At 42.2% G+C, this 20,983-nt stretch overlaps 1 protein-coding gene across 1 annotated transcript; it reads left to right on the top strand.

The window, feature by feature from the left end:
• The first annotated feature begins 1,599 nt into the window (after positions 1-1,599).
• DYNC2LI1 (dynein cytoplasmic 2 light intermediate chain 1) lies at positions 1,600-20,329 on the top strand. The gene is made up of 13 exons (XM_078858766.1): positions 1,600-1,738; positions 2,929-3,052; positions 8,377-8,411; positions 9,306-9,372; positions 10,760-10,848; positions 11,339-11,525; positions 11,636-11,704; positions 12,296-12,373; positions 13,569-13,648; positions 15,176-15,246; positions 16,001-16,098; positions 16,585-16,677; positions 17,153-20,329. Exons 1-13 carry the CDS (start codon positions 1,725-1,727, stop codon positions 17,222-17,224), a joined length of 1,077 nt encoding a protein of 358 aa, XP_078714892.1. The 5' UTR covers positions 1,600-1,724; the 3' UTR covers positions 17,225-20,329.
• The last annotated feature ends 654 nt before the right edge of the window (positions 20,330-20,983 follow it).

Raw genomic sequence — 20,983 nt, 5'->3', positions numbered from 1 at the left:
AGTACATGATTGGGTGATCGGCGCCTTTTATCTTCTTTCAAAGATTAATAAATCATACTCTTTGGGTATTTCGGTAAAGTCACGTAGAATGAAAAATAATAAGATAATATATCAGCAGTGATTTGTTATTATTTTATTATTTTTCTATCTATGTGACTTTACCGAAAGACCCAAAGAGTATGAATTCCTGCAGTCACGAAAGCTTTAAGTCAAGATTAATACATCAGTGCACTGCATATCAAGAACATTGGAGATAAAGAGCTCTACTCAATTATGTATTTACGCGGAGAGATTCGACTCTTTAGAGATGCCAGGTACCTTATTCTTAGGTTTTTTCGGTAAAGTCACGTAGGTAAAAAATTTAAATTAATAAAAGTAAAATAAAAAACTAATAATATACTTTAATTAACTTACATTTTCTAATGGTAGGTTTTTACCCTTTTAACTGGTACAAAACTGACACCTTTATTCAAGGCATCATGTTTGCAATGACCACAACACAAGTAGTCAATAAAGCAAACAAAAAGAAGCAACTCTGATAAGGATAATAATATGCACTGTCCTTGAAGTTGATTGGCCCACACCCGAGACGGCTTTCTTTAGAGCCTAGTCCCCATTGGTGTAGGGCCAGATGACACCAGAAGGCGTACAACTCAAAAACAGTGCAATATCAGAGTATTGAGAGTTCGGGGTAAACATTTACACTATGAGATCTCTTTTACCAGTGGCAAAATATAATGGTAGGTTTTTACCCTTTTAACTGGTACAAAACTGACACCTTTATTCAAGGCATCATGTTTGCAATGACCACAACACAAGTAGTCAATAAAGCAAACAAAAAGAAGCAACTCTGATAAGGATAATAATATGCACTGTCCTTGAAGTTGATTGGCCCACACCCGAGACGGCTTTCTTTAGAGCCTAGTCCCCATTGGTGTAGGGCCAGATGACACCAGAAGGCGTACAACTCAAAAACAGTGCAATATCAGAGTATTTTACCCCGAACTCTCAATACTCTGATATTGCACTGTTTTTGAGTTGTACGCCTTCTGGTGTCATCTGGCCCTACACCAATGGGGACTAGGCTCTAAAGAAAGCCGTCTCGGGTGTGGGCCAATCAACTTCAAGGACAGTGCATATTATTATCCTTATCAGAGTTGCTTCTTTTTGTTTGCTTTATTGACTACTTGTGTTGTGGTCATTGCAAACATGATGCCTTGAATAAAGGTGTCAGTTTTGTACCAGTTAAAAGGGTAAAAACCTACCATTATATTTTGCCACTGGTAAAAGAGATCTCATAGTGTAAATGTTTACATTTTCTACCTACGTGACTTTACCGAAAAAACCTAAGAATATGAATCCTTGCAGTCACGAAAGCTTCAAATCTAGAATGCCAGGGCACCGTCTACTCCTTGGCAATGCCAAAGTGCGTGATGGCGTCACATCGTGCGTGATGACGTAGCCACGTATTTCCCAGACTTGCACGATGACGTCCATCGCACGGGACACCCCATCGTCGAGTCCGTGGTTATCGAGACGTGCGCAGCGTGATGACGTTACGACGGTTGGCGTCATGACGTCACCGGCATGCCTGGCTGTACGTCACGAGTTCAGTTTGCGATCGCGGAAAAGGCTTTTGGCTCGGCGAGTCGCGTTTCAGAGTCATTTATAAACACTGAAGCAATTTGAGTCGATTCGAAGTGTCAAGTGACGCGTCCTGAACAATGTCGCGGAAATCGTGAGTGGTCGTTCGCCTTCCTTTGCTTATTAACGCAAATTAAATCGCTGCTCGACAAGGCCGGCGTACCCATAGCAACGGCGCCTCTTGCCGACGCCAATTTTAAGTCTTCGATTGTTCGATTACGGCATTGACGGGGCAGTCGTTGTTTGCTCACTGCAGGAATGATTTAGCTGATACTGGATTGGCAGTGGTGAAACAGGAACATATCACAAAAACTCATCACATTCGTAAATAACTACGCGTAAAGGAAGAAATATATTCAACGTTTCGGGCAATGACTTCATAATTCGCAGGGCCGAGACTGGATGGCGACAGCCGTGTACAGACAGGCGTGACAGGCGTTAAAGGCTTCTACGGAGCTAATACAGTGCAGTACAATGCTCCTGTGCTACACGCCTTCACCGGCGTGGTGAAGTATGGTCAAACGCCTTGACCGGCGTGATGAGGCCCTCAGTGAACAGTGAATAAACAAATCGGTCTGTAACGTCGATATTTGGGGCAGATAAAAGCGATTATTACCACGACCAGGCGAGTAAGTTAACATCTCGCCACCGTGGCGAGATTAATTGCCCCCCACCAGCTCAAGGCCGGCAACAGAGATGAGAACCAGTCACGATTAGGATTATTAGGACATGTAAAGACATGCAGACTTCCGTGTGTCAGACCTGATGCTTGGTTGTGCAGAGCTAGAAAGATATGGACTGATGTGGTTCAGAAGGATGTGAAGCTGATTGGACTTATCTTCTTGGTTCTTACAGTAAAGTCACGTAGAAGGGAAGTAATAAAATAATAAAAATAAAACATAATAAAATTAAATTAAATCGAAACTGATTGGACTTGTTGATGACTTGTGCCAGGCAGGGAGTGTCAAGATCAGCGTCTGTGGAGTAGGTTGGTCAAGGACGCTGATGGGGAGTTGGAGGCAGTCGCCCTCCAGTAACAGCGAAGGGCAGAGGAGCACCGCTCACAACAATGAGCAGAACGCCGGGCAGCTAAACGTACACAGTTGGCATAGTAGGGAACACAGTTGGCACATGTGCCAGTCAACCCATGACCTGCCAGCGGGCCTTCAACACTCAACACTTCACGTGGCCTCAAAATGCACCGAGCATAGCAGAAACACCGTGGTGACGTCACCGCCACATAATAGTGAACGGTGGTTGTTGTTGGTTGTGCTGTCCCGCTAGGGATACAATCTGGGACATTGCCTTGGCGGAGGTGAAAACTCGAGCCGGTGGACAGGAGGGGACAGGGGCTGGGAGCGCCCAGCCCACAGAGTCCACCGTGTTCTTCATGGGCAGTCGCTCCGCCGTGAGTGCAACTGATCATTCACGCCACCTGCCAAATGGACGTGTGGAAGTTGATGATGATGCCCAATCGACCATGCTAAAGTTGAGATGTAAAGGCTCGTTTTACATGAGTTATACATAGCACACATGTACAGCCATTCATCCATTGCAAGTTGAGAGGGTTATTTGACAATACGGTAGACTCTAGATTATCCACGCTATAAATGACGGGGAGGACGGCCGCGGATAATTAAAAATTGCGGATTATCCAAAAATCTACATTTTCTGCAGATCTCTATTCGAAAAATCACAAATAAGTATAAATTATAACTCACAATTTAAATGATCGGATAAATCACTCACAATTAAGCGCAACTGACGATTTAAATTGTTACTATTTCTATTTAGAACGAATACTAATGATAAAACCGATTGATGCGCCTGCTCAGTGATGACATTTTCCTGCTACCGCGCAGAGCCACGCCAATGAACATCAAACTCCGCCCACTACTATTCTGTGGAGGCGATCACGTGGATTTCGGATTAACCGGAGCACATTCATTCGGTTTAAGCACGTGACTTGTAATACACATTTCCAAGAATAACAATGTTTAACAGTTTTTAGATGATTAATTTGGGCTTAAGGGAAAATCCATGTGGGATTATTTTATGTCAAAATTTCAGATGCGCTGTTAATCCGCAAATCAGATAAACCGCACGCGGATAATCGAGTATACTGTACTTCATAATGCTGGTTATTGCCGGTTTTTGAATGTGAGTAGCACTAATTGTGGAGCATAGTACTATAAAACAATGGATTTTGCTGCACTGCCCATTAATAATATATCTCCACAGCAGCTACACACTCGTTTTGTATTTATAGTCATCCAACCAAGAGCTATCCAGTGCCGCAATGGCAAATAAATACAGTAAAACCTCAGCTAGCCAGACTAAGGGTTAGTCTCAATGAGGGCCCAAAGGCTTTTACATTACCTCGAAATGAGAATTCGAACGTCATCAGGATATATGCCTCATTTATTAATTAATTTGCCGGTTTTAATAACAGAGCCTAACAGTTATATATTTGAAGCTTTCGTGACTGCAAGGATCCATACTCTTTGTTATTTTCGGTAAAGTCACGTAGGTTAAAAAATAAAACAAACCCACCGGCGTGCATAATAAAAGGCGGCGTAATCCTTGCTCTCTTATCTACTTACGCCATCTACATCACAAGGCCTCGGCTGCAGCTACAGGCGCAGCCGCAGTTGCAGCACTGGTCGTCACCTCACCAGCTTATAACCCCCCCCCCCACGGCCCATCCTGGATCCTCCCCCCTCCCCTTACCCAGTATATAAGGTCGTGTCTCTGAGAGCGCTCTTCACTTGATACAGTAAATTTGCTGTGACGGTTCCACCTGAAGGCGGAGGCTTGCCTCCGAAACGTCGTGATTTAATTTATTTGTTTTCTTTTTTAACCTACGTGACTTTACTGAAAAAACCAAAGAGTAAAGAGCCTATCTACGTGTAAAGTCACGTAGATAGGCTCAAAGAAAATAATAAAAAATAACAGAAAACTACCTCCCTGCACCCTCCCTTGGTGCTGCTGATCCTGCATAATGCATGGGCATAATATGACTTTGAAACCCCCCCGCCCACCTCCTACGCATTTCCCATGAATATGCTAAATTCCTCTTGATATGCACATTCTTTTTGTTAAGGCGCTCTTCTTCCACCTCCAACCCAGCTTATATATAAGCTCCTAGCTTGGCAGTGTCTCATTCTTCACCTGAAGACGGCTGCTTGCGTTGTAGCCGAAACGCCGTGAGAATTATTTTATTTTATTATGTTTTATTTTTTATTATTTTATTACTTCCCTTCTACGTGACTTTACCGAAAGAACCAAGAAGATGAATCCCTGCAGTCACGAAAGCTTTAAATCGAAACAGAAAACTACGTTTCGATCGCATTGCAAGCGGTCGTCTTCAGGAAAAGGGGGGTTAACTTCCAAGGGAAACTGTTTTATAAGGGTTTGAAATGGGCGTAGCCCAAATGTCAGTAGCCAATGATAATGTAAGTGTTTGGCAGAGAGCCCGGCGGTGATTCATTTTCCACCAATCAAAGGGTTGCCAGGTGAAAATTAGCATGTTAAAGAGAGATTAGCAGGTTAATGGCAGATCGCAGAGCCGCAACCAAGGGTTCGGCGCGCGATGTGACTGTGAAAGCGCAAGTTTGAAATGGGCGTAAAGCACAACTAACATCGGAAGGTGGTAGGATGGGAACATCATAGCCAATTATGACTTAAACTGGTTGATAACGTCCTTCCAATGATTGCTCAGTTTGTACCCATCTTCTCGGTGGAAATTGTGTCTGCGTCTATATATATGGATGGCTTCATGAACAAATCTTTGTTGATAGCCAGTGGGCTTGCAAAGTAACTTCGTCTTGGAGAAATCAATTTCGTGTGAGCCCACCGCATTAAAACAATGATCAGCCACGGCCGAGGTATTGGTCCTACCATGTTTCAGATCTGCCTTATGTTTACGAACACGGTCCGAGACATGTCGCTGAGTTTCCCCAATGTAACTACTGCCGCAGACACAGCTTAGTTTATAGACGCCAGGGTATTGCATGTCAGGGATCACATCCTTCACAGATGGGATCAGATCACGAATTTTATGTACTGTGTTAAATCGAACCTGGATCTTGTGTTTGCTCATGATTTTGGAAATCTTTTTAGTAACCCCTGCTATGTATGGCAAGGTGATGGTTTTGATTCGGTCCTCAGATGGTTCTTTCCCAACGGCTGGGGTAATAGCTTTACGGATTGTGTAGTCTGAATATCCATCTTGAGAGCTTGGTGTACGTGTTCCAGTTCACTGGCTAGGTGATGATGGTCGGAAGTAAATCGAGCTCTATGGTGTAGAGTATATACATAGTTTAAGATGAAAATGAGCCCAGATTACCACAATCCCTCCCAGTCACACTCATGAAGGATTCCCAGATACACATTTTACAAAATAATGTAATGTTAACAAAAAATTTAATCAAGTAGTTTAAAATCACCAAGTAAATATTTTAATATTGAGAAACGGTCCCATTACAGACTCCCGTTCCATCTATACCTCAACGGGATTAACCACACTCTTTGGTTCTTTAGGTAAAGTCACGTAGGTATAAAATAAAATAAATCATGACGTTTCGATCGCAACACAAGCGACCGTCATCAGGTGGAACAGATATAAAAGCAGGAGATCTGCTGACATAGAAAAGCTGCTGCAACAAGAGTTTATATAGGATTTTAGTGGGCTCAATCCAAGGGTAAGTGGGCGGAGCTAGAGAAGGAACTTGCACGTAAATGTGAGAGATTAGCATGTCAATGTGAGATGGTCCCAGCCACCGGAGGTGGCGGGGATCCCTCCTGTGGCTGGGCCGCCTCACAGATATTTAACCTGGTGATGTACTCAGAGTCAGAAATAGCAGCTGACATAGGCAGGTAGGATGGAAACATTAGGATTAACCACAGTTTTATCAGGACTAGAATTTTGGTGGTAACTTATCGACTCCACAACAGTCGTCACATAACTTACTCGGTGCCTTACTGGAAGTCCACTCCGCAGCACTCACTGTGGAGGGTGATACACTGCCTGCAGTCTCGACCCAGGCGATTCTGTCTTGTTCACTCTGTGGTCCCCCCAAATTAATCAGCTGGTTAGGCAGGCCGTACTATCTCCTGGGTCAGGGTCAACCACCACATGTCTCTCCGGACTGAATTTGGGCTCCTGATAGTCTTGGTCCCTTTGATATCACCCAGCCCTTAGGTCGTCCCAGGCAGACTCCAGAGCAACATTAAAGAGAGCTATTGATGCCCCCAGGGTCTGGAATGCTATTGCCAATAAACTGCAACTTGAATCACTACCTATGAGATCTTCACTCAAAACTGCTCTAGAGGAGTTGTACATCCCTAGCTGCCACTGCAATTTAGTGGCCTAAAATACAATGTTTCGCTCCGGATGATCGCTGCAAAGTATCATCTGTGTTTTGATTTAGTGTGCTGATCTTAAATGTGCATTGAAAAATGTTGATACTCCGACTGATGCTCCTACTGTTGTGGAGTGACTCATGCAGCCAGCTATGGCTGCAGAGTTTGGTAGTACATGTTGTTTACGTCGTTTATTGTGAAAATTCGGTCACATTTCCTATGCCCACTGGTTCATTGCTTTTATGGCTTTATTTTGGTGATTTTCGATACGTTTTTTGGTTTGGCCATGTTTATTTGTTGTAGTACAGAGTTAGACTGATGGCCTTAATCTAAGTTGTCGTGTGGTTGTTGTTGTTTGACTTGCATCCCATTGGGATTTTTGCACATTTTTGTGTACAGTGCTTTTTCTGCAATATTTTACTGTCTTTTCTTGGATTTTCTGTTTGCACTCAGTCACATTCACTTTAAGATGTTTTTTGTTCATGTTTTTGTTTTTTGTTTGTTGCGGTTGCACCCGATTCAAGAGCCGAATGGCTCACAGGGCTATACCTAATAAATGAACTTGAACGTGAACATGCCCCCAGCAACCCAGCCACTCCTGGAGTCAAAGTGGGGTCCTCCTGCCGCATCTTCCCTTGGGTGTGGTCCATGCTCTTTTATAGGTGAATCATTTGGTGATGCGGCATTGGCAGTGCTATGAAGAATGGCCATTGCCCAAAACATCGCCTGTTATCTATTTGTCATTTAAAGAGAGTGTTATTGAGGAATATGTTGAGTCTGTAATCGGTGAATCCACTTGCAGAAGATCAGATTTAGTGTTTTCAACTATGGTCTTCTGAAAGATGATTACTGAGTGAAATGTTACATGCCATCAACATTCCCACTCAGTGCTTGTTACAAGGAATATTACCAGCCTAGGTTTCATCAATGGTGGCCCCATGCACAGGAACCTTTGTTTGAAGGGAGGGCGGTGGGGTGGTGATGTACAGGTAAATTGCCACTGAGACCACTACGAGCTAGCCCTAGTCAAGATAGTTGAGAAGTCAAGCTAGCAGATAATGCTTTGAAAATTAATGTAGCAAAAACACCTGTGTATATGTGTAAATGTGGTACATGCATAAGTGTGTGCAGTGTTTGTGTTTGGAAAAAATCAAAACATACGGTACGTATTGTGGATTGTGCACTATACTGTCATGCCTATCATCCCCCAGTCTACCACCACACCTCCCCTTCACAGATTTGTCATAAACATGCTGGTTCTGCCATCTCACTACCCATGTGTCTCTTGATGTTGCTTTGTAGAATAATTTTATTCCATATCCGTGTATTTCATAAATGTGATCATAAATGTATGCATGTTTTTTTTAGGGAAAGACAACATTGATTCATCGGTTTCAGGATCGGTAAGGTACCTTCAAACATTCGTAATACATATATATTTCTGCTTTTTCCATAAATATGCTAAATTCCTCTGTTGATATGCAAATTCCTTTGTCAAGGCGCTCTTCCTCCCCTAACCCAGCTTAAATATACGCTGCCAAGCTTGGTGGTGTTCATGCAGACATACCTGTTCTTCACCTGAGGACGGCTGCTTGCGTTGTGGCCGAAACGTCGTGAGACTTGTATTATTTTATTATGTTTTATTTTTATTATTTTATTATCTCCCTTCTACGTGACTTTACCGAAAGAACCAAGGAGATTCGTAATACAGTCAGTGTCCTTTATAGTTGAGGCAAACTCGAAATGTTTGCAATGAAAATTTTCTATAAATAATAAGAGGGAACAAGTACTTTATATAGTACACTTTTGAATAGAGCATACAAAATACCAACATAAAAGAATATACTCTAGATGTTTTTTTTTTGTATTACATTATCGTTATGAAACGGACTTTAGCCCAATGAATATCTTTATTTGAATCTTGATTTGAAGCTTTCGTGAGTCTTGAATATATTTAACAGTTTTACAAGTGAGATTCCAGAGTTTGTAGTGTCTTTCAATCAGACACAACCCAGAAATAAAATTCCACTCATATAATAGCTATGTACCTTGGCTGTAGCATGAGTTTGATGCATCGTTCACGAAAAATAGTTTTTCGTTTCGTCAAAGCACTGTCACTTCTGATGTAATGAACTGCGTGGGCATACAACTCATGTCATGTCTGAAGCCTGCAGCCTAGGTATGTAGCTACAATATGTGCTATTTGCTTTTTTGGTTGTGTAATAGCTTATTATTATACTTTTTATAGTAATTTTGGTGGGCATAATGTCAGCTTGTGGTTTGGCTGTGTGTGGCAGGGATGATGAGCCTCCAAAGGCCACCACGGCACTGGAGTACGCCTATAGTCGCCACTCACGAGGACAGGTGAGTTATAAGGCCTTCAAATTTTAAGTATGCATATGGGGGATGCGTACATATTTAAACACGTGTGTTCAGCATCTGGCTAGTTCTCGACAATTACATCCCAAATCCATTGTTTCCAAAGACTCCTATCCATTTTAGGAACGTTTGAAAAAGACGAGTACTCGATTCATAATTGTTAATGCCCTTTATTTTGTCAAATTTTTTTTTTAAAAAGGGCTGTCTCCATAATATTCGGCCAAATCGCCATAGCAATGTTTTTCAGCATTTTCATCACCATTTTTGGCCCTATAAGTCTATCAAAGTGTCAGATGCTCATTGTTCATTGTCAGCCATGAACCACTGCTTAATGAAGGCTTCCCCAAGTCGTCGCCATACCTCAATGTTTTGCAATGCAACAAACCACATTGCTGTTTGATGAGAAGCAATATGCCAATGTGTCTAGAGAGAGCGTTTAAACAGTTATTATTGCCTGCTTTGACATGTATTAGAAACATGTACACTGACAAAAAAGATGGAGCAAAATCTCAGTAGTTTGCAAAGATGTGTTGGGAGATACTTTGGATTATACTGAGAGAAGGAAAACATTTATTTGACTGTTAAGAAGAGTAAGTCAGTTGGGAAGATATGTCACTTTAGGGGATGATGTTGGTACTCAGCTGTTTACAACACTGAGCCAGTGGTGTAAATTCCATTTCTGTGGTGGGGGTGAGTCTATCCATATGACAACCACTGTTCTCACTTTATTGACCCCAGAAGGATGATGAGTTGTCTGATATTTACTCATTTATCCAAGAGAGCCACACTTAGTCGTAGGACTCTATTTTTAGGAGGGCCCTGTGTTAGGTTTCAATTTTTAGACGTTTTCAGCCAATTAACGAATGTTTACATTTGAGAGGAAACAGCAACACCCGGAGAAGACGCATGGGCACAAGGGGGCAACACCATCCCTGTACAGATGGAAATGAAGGGTGATTAATCCACTTGATGTGTTGCTTCCTCTGGTGAGCCAGGGTATGGTACCTCGACACCCATGGGAAGGGAGTTTCACAACACTTATGTGATCCACCAACTTACGCTGCCTTCACAGCGCTACAGGCGTGCGTAGCCACTACTGCCCGGCTGAACTCCAACAAGGATTTGAACTTGGAGCTATCCAATTGCAAGCTTCTCACTCTATGGCTGAGCTATCAATTCACTCAAGAAACAAATTAAATATTAATTGTTATTTAAAAGTCTGGGTTTACACGCACTGCCCTGGACAGTATAGCTATTTATAAGTGTAGGTTAATATGTGAATATTACACGTAAAAAAAGTACAGTTCCTTGTTAGTCTACGACTGAATGAAGGCATCTTAATGCCGCTTTGATTATAATTTAATTGTTCCAGGTAAAGGATGTGGCTCATGTATGGGAGCTGGGAGGTGGAACGTTCCTCACTGACCTCATCAAGATCTTCATAGTCCCATCAAACCTGAGGTGCTGTGCACACCCACAACCGTCATTTGTAACACATTGCTTTAAATAAACAATCCAAATTTATTGCATCGATATTAATAATCATGATTATACTAATTAACATATAACATTTGTATATACATTTAAAAAGCATTTCTACTTGCCTTATTGACTAATGACATTTCCTAAATGAGGTTTATAAACATAAGGCAGAAACTCTTTCTCCTTATGTAACTACATCTGGCCAGGACTTTCTAACAACAGAGATCCTCAAAATTAAGTACAGAACCAGATTTTACCATCAGACTCTCCACACTTGGGAACATGGTTTAATCACAACTCAGTCTATGCGAATCTATGGAAGTCATTGTTGACTGGTCTGAGACTAACTCTCTACATTTGAGAACACTGTTTAATCACATGCAGGTTGTCTGGATTCGAACCCAGGACCTCAGCACTGCCGCCTCTGAACTACGGGGCCACCTCACTGGTGCTTCTTTATGAAATGCAGCTCGCTGTCCGTGGTGCTGGTGCTGGACCTATCGGAACCCGGCCAGCTCTGGAGGACACTCGACGATCTGCTCAGAGCCGCCCGTACACACGCCATGTCCGCAATCGCCGAGCTCGCGAAGACGCAAAAGCATGCGGCCGATGCCCTCCGACAACAGGCTGCTGAGCGTCTGGGCAGCGAACACTCGGTACTGGCGCACGTGCGTGCCACAGCACGTGTTTTTATTCGCATTTTATATGTTGACCCATATGCTGACATTTTAATAATACCAATCTAATTGTGTGGTTCTGTTTTTAGGATAAGGCAATGGTTGACCCATTTCCCTTACCCCTGGTAATCATTGGCATGAAATATGACATCTTCCAGGTATGACTCACTTGGTTTTTACATCTCGCCTTCCTGCTCATATTTGCCTGTAGAGACGACTTAACTTACAAATTACATACCATATTGGAACTGAAAAGTCAATACTTTACTGTCAGGCTAGTTAATGCATTTGTATAATTAAAATGATGACTAAGCGTCATGCCTTGTACACGTGTGCAGAGATGTAGAGTATTCATTGAGTAAACAGACAGATGGCCAGACAAATATAATGTATTAACATATTCAACCTTTGCCAGAAAGCGTTAAAATATGAAACAAAGGGACTGCATTGTATATATGTTTAATATATTTCACACCGTACGTAGCCAACCGTGGTCATCGGAGGTGTAGGAAATCAGGTCATTCTATACATGCACACTTTTAACACAACGTTATCTTTATTTTTGTCTTATAACAGAATAAATATGCTGTTTTGAGAAATGGACATTTAATAAAGCATCTTCTCTTTAAAGGAGCCACTGACCAAAATGTTATCCCATATTATTTCGCATAAAGGCAGTTTTAATAGTGATGGTGATGAGGTGTCTTCTGTGTGTAATTTTTAACAAAATGTCAATTTATGCACAACAGAACTTTGACTCGGAAAAGCGAAAGGTGATCAGCAAGACCATGCGCTTTATAGCTCACTACAATGTGGCTACGCTGCTGGTAAGTCAGCACCGAAAACACGATCATGTAATCCTTGCTCTGAGACAAGGTAATGACAGTAATGACTGTGGATGCTGTCGAGGCCTACAACATTTTATATTTACAAGAGCTACGATGATTTTTTGATTCATTCTATTAAAAATTATAATTAGCTACTTTTTGTGGTCGATTACTTGGGCCCATTTAACTCAGCTCGTCACCCCTCTACTTCCCCCCCGCCACCCGCCCATGTTCGCGTTCCTAGTCCCTGGCGTCCACGAGGCGCCCTCCCCCTCGCCCCCCCCCCCTCCGTTTCCCCCCCCCAACCCCCCCCTCTTTGACTTATATAGCCTCCTGGCATCTCTCTGTGGTGTTCACACCTGATGATGATTGCTTGTGTTGCAATCGAAACGTCGTGATTTAATGTTATTTACTGTTTTTATTTTCTTTACCTACGTGACTTTACCGAAAGAACCAAGAGTATGGAGCCTTCAACACTTCACGTGGCCTCAAAATGCACCTAGCCTGGCACAAGCACTGTGTTGATGTCACCGCCACTTCGTGGCGAATGGCGGTTGTTGTTGTGTGTGTATGGTATGTTAGTGCAGTGGTTAGCATGCTGCGCTACGAACCTGGCGACCCGAGTTCGATGTTGAGGTTTTGTGCAAAACTAGTTACTACTGGCCAAGACTAGTCAGATAATCTATTGAAATTCAGATAAATAAATAAAAATAACCGTTATAATAGCTACAGGCTTTATGCTGCTTTGAAGCATATTATCAAGTAATAAACTATTTAACTATATGCCCTATAGTGGTCACCATACATCGATGGTGATTAACTGTGAGCAGCCAATAACAGGTATTGTGGTTTTTGCACACAAAAACTGATACATTTACATAAGTAATGTATATTCAAAATGTACTAGCATAATATTCATGCGTGATGTACATACATTATCTATGTATATTAACTATGAATAACCAAACCAATAATAGATATCTAATTTATATGAATACATGAACACCCCCCCCCCCGGTCTTCGCACCTGATTGGGGACAACATCACATCTGCAATTTGCCTCAGCAGCAGACCATGCTTTCCCACTTGATGATGGACGCTTGTGTTGCGCCCGAAACGTCGTGATGTATTTTATTTTATACCTACATGACTTTACCGAAAGAACCAAAGAGTATGCTGGGTTTTTGTATTTCAGTTTTGCAGCAACAAAATGGATGCATTAATGAATCGGGCACGGAATGTGATCAACCATCTGGCTTACCACACCTTGCTTGGGTGAGTGGTTTGACAAACAGCTGAATTTTTGTCGGTGATTCAATGATTGTCATTCACAATGTTATAATATAAAGCACACATTATCTTTTTGCCAGGGTGGTGCATGTGGCTTAAGTGGCTTAGGAGTTTCCATAAACCAGTCCCATGCCGCGTATATGATTCAGCAGTAATTGATTATTATTAAAATAATGATCAGCCACGGCAGAAGTATTGGTCCTTACGTATTTCAAATCTCCCTTATGTTCACGAACACGGTTATTTTAGTGCGGCTGGCTCACACGAAATTGATTTCTCGAAGACGATGGTACTTTGCAAGCCTACTGGCTATCAACAAAGATTCGTTCATGAAGCCATCCATATATACAGACACAGACACGATTTCAACCGAGAGGAAGGTTATAGACTCAGCAATCATCGGAAAGGATGTCGTCAACCGCTTTGGGACATGACTTGACTTGTGTTTTCTTGTCAATCAACCTCCACCGTCAGCAGTGTGGTGTGTGGAGCGGGTGCAGTGATTTCCTGGCGGCCCTTTGCCGCATTGGCATTGCTGCTGCATTGGCATTGCTGCCCCGCCCATGCTGCTGGTGCTGCTGATACACTTGGGCTACGCCCATCTCCAAACCTTTACAAACAGTTTGCCTTTAGAGGCTAACCCCTTTTCCTGATGACGACCGCTTGTGTTGCGATCGAAACGTCGTGATATTTTTATTCACTTTATTTTTTATTATTTTTTATATCTCCGTGACTTTACCGAAAGAACCAAAGAATATGAATTCCTGCAGTCACGAAAGTTTGAAGTCAAAATTTTAGTGACTTCCTTACCTTTTCTTTACTTTTCACTCCGATAATTTGTTGTAGTTTGTTGTAATTTGCTGACCCGCAAACACTGACATTTTTGAAAAAGAGCTTCATAGCTCATCGGATTCATCCAAGATAATTAAGATTCTTATTTGGATAAGTACACTTACTTAAAGTCAAGGTGACTAATGTTGAAATGAACATTGAGTGGTCATTAGCTTCATTGGCTAAACTAAGCCAATGGTGGGAATTATCCATTCCTAGCGACCTAGTGTTTGCAAGGCTACAGAAGTGCAGCTTTGCCAGGTTTATCTCATTTTGCAGACTGTGAAGTGGCAATAATAATATGCATAGCCGAACTTTTGAACCCACCACAAGTGACCTGCCAGTTGATTCACAAATGTGATGTGCTGCTCAAATGAGCATTGAGGTGGTGCTCATCTCTCACATCCCTATGCAGGGGGCAAGTCATAGGACAACCACTGTTCACTTGTTCACAAAGTGGTAGTATTTAATTGATCCCAGAGGGATGATAGTTTGAGATACCCCTCCATCAAGTTTTGAACTTTCAAACTTCTGATTGTGAGCCGCTCGCTCTACCGTTGAGCCACCTGGCTGGATGTTGATTTCTGCAGTGTGTGTATATATCATCCAGTGTGCTTGGCACTACAATGCAGTGTGGAGAGAGTGAGTGGCTGAGCAGGACACGTGCTCTGTTCTCTTCAGGAGAATCAGCGTCACCGACTATGGGAAGCCACTCATGATTCAAGCAGGATCAGACTCTCTGCAGAATATTGGTACACAGACATTGTGTGTGACATACACAACATACGACGTCGATGCCTGTATCAGCCTTGGTGACATTTTGGGCAGGCGCTGAGTGAGCAAATATTAAGGTTAGCATGGCACTTAAGAATGTAGGATTAGTACAGTGCCCATCCTAACCTACTTGCCTCCCCATTGCTGATGTTTATACAATGAAACAAGTAGTATTTTTAAGGCTGAGTTGACCTGTATGCAGACTAATATGTACATGAGTACAGTAAGTCTTTGTTTAACGCTGTAGATGCGTGTTGAATGAAAACAATGTCGCTATAAATAATGTAATGATAAAGTTTGGCGAGATACAATATACGCACACACAGTAAGATACTGGTACAAATAACTGAGGGTATGCTGCCGTGTTACTGTATTATTCCATGTACTGTATCCTACCAGTCAGCCTCACATCTCAAGAAAATAGTTCTACATTGACTGGTCAGAAAACGGTGTGCGTTCCACGTTATAACGGGCACGTTACATGTTGCACAAAAAGTGTTTCCTTATAGAAGAACCGTGTTATATGGAAAACACGTTAAGCGAGGTCTTACCGTAATGCTGGAGTGAGTAAATGGGCAAGCGACCAAATCAATATACTGTATAGTTAATTGAGCAAGTGACTATGTCAGTGTTTTAACACACCGCTAAATAAAACAAATCTTTAGTAGTGATCGGGTATTGCATAACTTGGTATAGGCACACATTCAAGGCACAATCTGTGCCCCCTCCTAGGTGGCCCACCCGTCTCTCAGAAGGAAATGGGTCGCATTCACGCACGCAGCCCCATGGAGCTCTGGGAGAAATCTTACAAGGCCATATTTCCACAAGAGGTGAGCTGCAATTGTTCGTGATATTTTAAACTTCAAAAGAAGTAGTCAAAGTGATTTTCTGTTGAAATGAGCATTGCGGCGATGCTCATCTCCAGCAAGTGGTGAAAACTCTGCATTCCTATTTAGTCTACAAGCTTATCCATAGGAGAACCAAGTGTTAATTTTCCAACAAAGTGGAACTTATTTATCGATCCCATTATATTATGCCTGAGCCAAGCCCCACCCAGAATTTGAACTTGCAACATTTTGATTGCAAGCCGCTGACCCTACTGACGAGCTACCTGGCCAGTAACACAACAATAATGTGAATGGGAAAACATTATTATGGCTTTGGAGCCACAGAAATATGTTTCAGTAATGCTACATACAGCACTTTATTATACAAATGGAAATAAAACTGGAATGCATTTTAATGTTCTGTGATTTGGTTAGATAAGGATAATGATGCTCGCTGAGCGCCGCTTGAATTCATCCTTATCCATACAGGAGGTGGATGGACGGGACAAAGACGGAGACCCAGCCAAGGACAAACAGTACGCAGAGCTGGCCGTGGATGCCATGCGAGCCCAGAAGGACCAGGTGAACACCTCATGCTGGACTTCCTTTCTTATTGGATGTTTGATGTCCTCCATCCACCAGAGGCTCCTTGAGTCTCAAGACTCATTTTTATGGAGGTTGTGCAATGAAATGTTCTGCCAATTCCTTGTTCATGTTTTACATGCAGAAAGAAACCAGAGTACCAAGAAAAAAACCTCTGCATATGAAAGAATAATAACACTCTCCAGTATAAAAACCCTAGCGACCTCCACCCTGGGTTCCTAGAATTGAGACTCAGCTGGACCAGGACTCCCCACAATCAGACTACTAGCCGGGGCTTTACTGATTTTTCTGTTTTTTGTGGACTAATTGAAGGGAGACGCAGGGGTTGCTTGCAAAATAGATTAATTGACTCGTCAAAATCTGATTAAAGTAAGGCAATGTTTGAACAGATTATATGAAAGTGATAGTGCAGGAAATGATGACGATGACAACTGACATATTGTACTTTACACAGGAGCTGGAGGAGTACCGGAGGAGCGCTGGGCAGCAGTGGAGAGACATCAAGCTGGGGTCCAAATCCCGGTGACACAAACACGCATGCATGTGCGTTCAGACGAATGCATGTGTCATGGAGTAGGGACCTTAAATTTTAGATTTGAAGCTTTCGTGACTGCAAGGATTCATACTCTTAGGTTTTTTCGGTAAAGTCACGTAGGTAAAAAATAAAATTAAAATTAATAAAAGTAAAATAAAAATCACGACGTTTTGGAGGCAACACAAGCGTCCGTCTTCAGGTGGAACCGTCACAGCACGATTGCTGTATCAAGACGGAAGCTTGTGTTGCCTCCGAAACGTCGTGATTTTTATCTTACTTTTATTAATTTTATTTTTTAACCCACGTGACTTTACCGAGAAAACCTAAGAGTATGAATACCTTAAATTTTGTTCGTTTGTACCTGAGAGGCAGATGTAACCCAGCAAACACTTGAATATTATTTTATTATCAAAAGTATTTACCTCTAGCAATGCGGCAGTTAAAATATGCTATCAGCCTTAGTTTGACACTCTTTAAAAAAGTATCTGACAAATTTCATTCTTGAAAATGTAATTTGGATCAGCACCCTTGAAAACCCGCACATGCTCATTTTTGTAGGCTGGGAAGCACCCAGTCATAACTGACAAATATATCTGCAAAAGTCAACCAATTTCTGCAGCCGTGTTAACTTTGGTCTTAAGAAAACATGTCCGATGTTGCTTGGTTGCAATGTAACCAATCAAGAGTCTCAGTCTTACCATTGCATGATCTCCATGTCAGCTTGTGACTTCTCTTCAAACTGTGGTACAGATAATGAATCTATTGCTGCTGCAAATCTCACAGAACCTGATTCCAATATAAGTATGTCCTATTCCATGCTCACCATACTTAGCTCCTACCTCAGCAATGAAGTCCCCTAGTAGTAGCAGTGTGGTGGTAGGTGGCCGGAACAATACATCAGGCTATTTCCACTCTTTTCTCAATGTTTGTACATACTATTGGACTGTTTGAGGCTCATCTGCCTTTAGTAATCAACAGATTACCCAGAGTCCTACTAACCTATTGTGAGTGCCATTGGCCTTAGAGTCCAATGAGTGCCTCATCTTGTGTTATAACCAGATAGAAGTACATGGAGACAATAAGTATTTTTTTCATGGGAATACTTCACATCGCCATACATTGTACGATAAACGATGAATTGAGCTAAAGCAGAAAAATGAGAAAAGTATAGGCTGCATAAACACACGTGCATATATTTAATTATGCACAGGCAAATTGCGTTTTTCCGTTGGAGTATAATGAGCAGTCATTTCAGCTGTAGTTTTGTGTTTTGAGATTACTTGCTACAGTAATGTCTCTCTGGGTGGTCTGCTGTTCTGCCACTATGAATGGGTAGTATTCAGGTCTGACAAAAAAAATCCAGAAAGCAAAAAACGACAAAAAATGGTCTCATAAAGCTTTAAATAAATGTAACTTTATCAAGCAAGCAATAACGCAACCCGAAGCGGAATATCGTGTGACGTGTCATTAGAGTAAACGCGAGCATTGTCTCCCCATGCCTGTGTGTGTGTGTGCGTGCACACGCGGAATTACCCCTCGGTGGACAACTATTTACCCTGTCCGTAATGACACTGTGGACATTAACATCATGCCATTTAATTGAGAAAAAAGCAACAATTTTAAATAGGTTCGTGCATAATGTGAACGTTTTTGTTTGCTACAATTAGACCCAAGAGAGAGAATATAACATCTTTATCTTGAGAGGAATTGTAGCTGGTGTTGTTTTGATGTTTTGTAGAAGGGGTGGCTGGCCGAGTGATTGCAGTTGGAAGCCCCTGTAGTTATTAATACTAGAGTAGCTCTGAAGTAAACTCCGGCGTATGTTTGTTCGCACATAGGTTTTTTTCAAGAGAAAGTTTTATTAGAAAAATGGTATCTATGGGATCATTTTTTGTCAGTATCAAAATTATGACTTGATGCCTTGCAATCGGTGTCTATTTGGTGTTTGAACATCTGAACACCTTCTTTGGTACCACAACTCAGGAGTGGATGTCAGTGAGGAAATTGGCAAGCCATTTTTTTAGTGCATGGTCCTAAGTTCTTCATGAATTTAGGATATATCCTACTAAGGCCTGCGATTTTACCGGATTTTATCTGGGCAATACTAGCGTCGACTTCCCAGGTTGAGAAAGGACCAGAGAATGCGGAGGTTAGAGTGGTCAAGAGTGCGGTAGAGTATTTAGTAAACTTGCTGTCTTTTGTTTTTGTCGATCAGTGCTCGTGAATTGCTGATTAGTGGTCTGGCAATGTCGTCAGGGCCGACTACGGGAGCTTGAGGGCCGACTACGGGAGTTTGTAGGCCTACGTCGCTGCTGCTGCTGCTGCGTCTTGCAGTCTTAGGAGAGTGCCAGGCTTTTTGACTCGTTTTTGCAAACTCAAGCACCTCCACTGTTTTAAGAAAAAGATCCCACCCTGTAGCCTTAGCATACTGTTGGGGCGAGTGCTGTTAGCGAGCACCTATGAAGGTCAGCACAGCACGTGAGGGAGTGGGTGGCCAGCATCACTAGTTGTGATGTTTACACATCGCATCAGGTCCTCATTTGATGCTGAGTTGACCTAGGGGAGGCCAAGCATCGGTTCAGATAATAGCAGGAATCAAACTCGGGCCGTGGGATTTGAAGCATAATGCGCTAACCGCTACACTACAGCTCCCCACATCTACATTGTTTTGTGTGCGGAGGCCCTTTGTGGTAGTTTGCGGTAGTTTTTGGTACTTTGGGGTAAAGTTTTTTTTTGGGTTAGATCGCATAAATATATACATGTGTCATTAAAACCCGCCACCACCCGACACAGCCAACTAGTAAGGGTCGTCACGTAAACAGAACATTCCAGTTCGTCACTAGTACAGCACTACGTGTTAAACTGCCTTTGGGGTAAATTTACATTACTTTATGATTGAAGCTTTCGTGACTGCAGGAATCCATACTCTTTGGTTTTTTCGGTAAAGTCACGTAGGTAGAAAAATAAAATAAATCACGACGTTTCGATCGCAACACAAGCAATCATCATCAGGTGGGTCAACCACAGCAAGAAAAAACTGCTGAAGTAGGCGAGAGATCTGCCGTGGCACGAGGTGATATAGTAGGCCTCGGCAGTGGGGGGAAGAGAGAAGTGGGGGGGGGGCAGGAAGTGGAGGGGGGGAGAGAGAAGTTGTTTAGTTGGAATTCTGTTAAACAAGGTATTGAAATAGTCCAGGTGGCTCAGCGATAGAGTTTTTGTACGAATGGAAACTTAAAACTCTCCAGTGACCATACAACATATAACGATGCAATACCCGAATCACAAATACCAAGGAGACATCACAGCTATACACTCTGCTACTCCTGATGCGGTTATCGGGCTTGACCATCTGAATGTGAAATCATAGTTGCTCTGCATCTACATCAGTGGCTCGAAATCCTAAGGTTGCGAGTTCAAAACCTAGTTGGGGGTTGAATCAGTGCATTGTCCCTCGAGGGTTGATAAAATGAACACCACTGAATGGAGAAGTCAACCGTGGTTGTCCTATGGTTATATACGCCCCCGCCAGAGAAATGTGTAATTTCCACGATTGGCTCAGGGCTGTAAACAGGGGATAAGCACCACCTCAATTCTAATTTGAGTTTGAAAAGGAAGAAAAAATCAAATGGTTTTGATGATTTGGCCCATTATTAGTGAGAGACCTGAAAAAACAGAAAATATCGAAATCATTAAATGCTCAAACTTGATATTCTGACTTCATCACAATCACATTATTTACTGCTGTAAATG

The sequence above is a fragment of the Lampetra fluviatilis genome, chromosome 7 (assembly GCF_964198595.1).
Source record: "Lampetra fluviatilis chromosome 7, kcLamFluv1.1, whole genome shotgun sequence".
Taxonomy (NCBI): Eukaryota; Metazoa; Chordata; class Hyperoartia; order Petromyzontiformes; family Petromyzontidae; genus Lampetra; species Lampetra fluviatilis.
The sequence above is the reverse complement of the archived record's forward strand: the minus strand, read 5'-3'. Positions and strand labels throughout refer to the sequence as shown.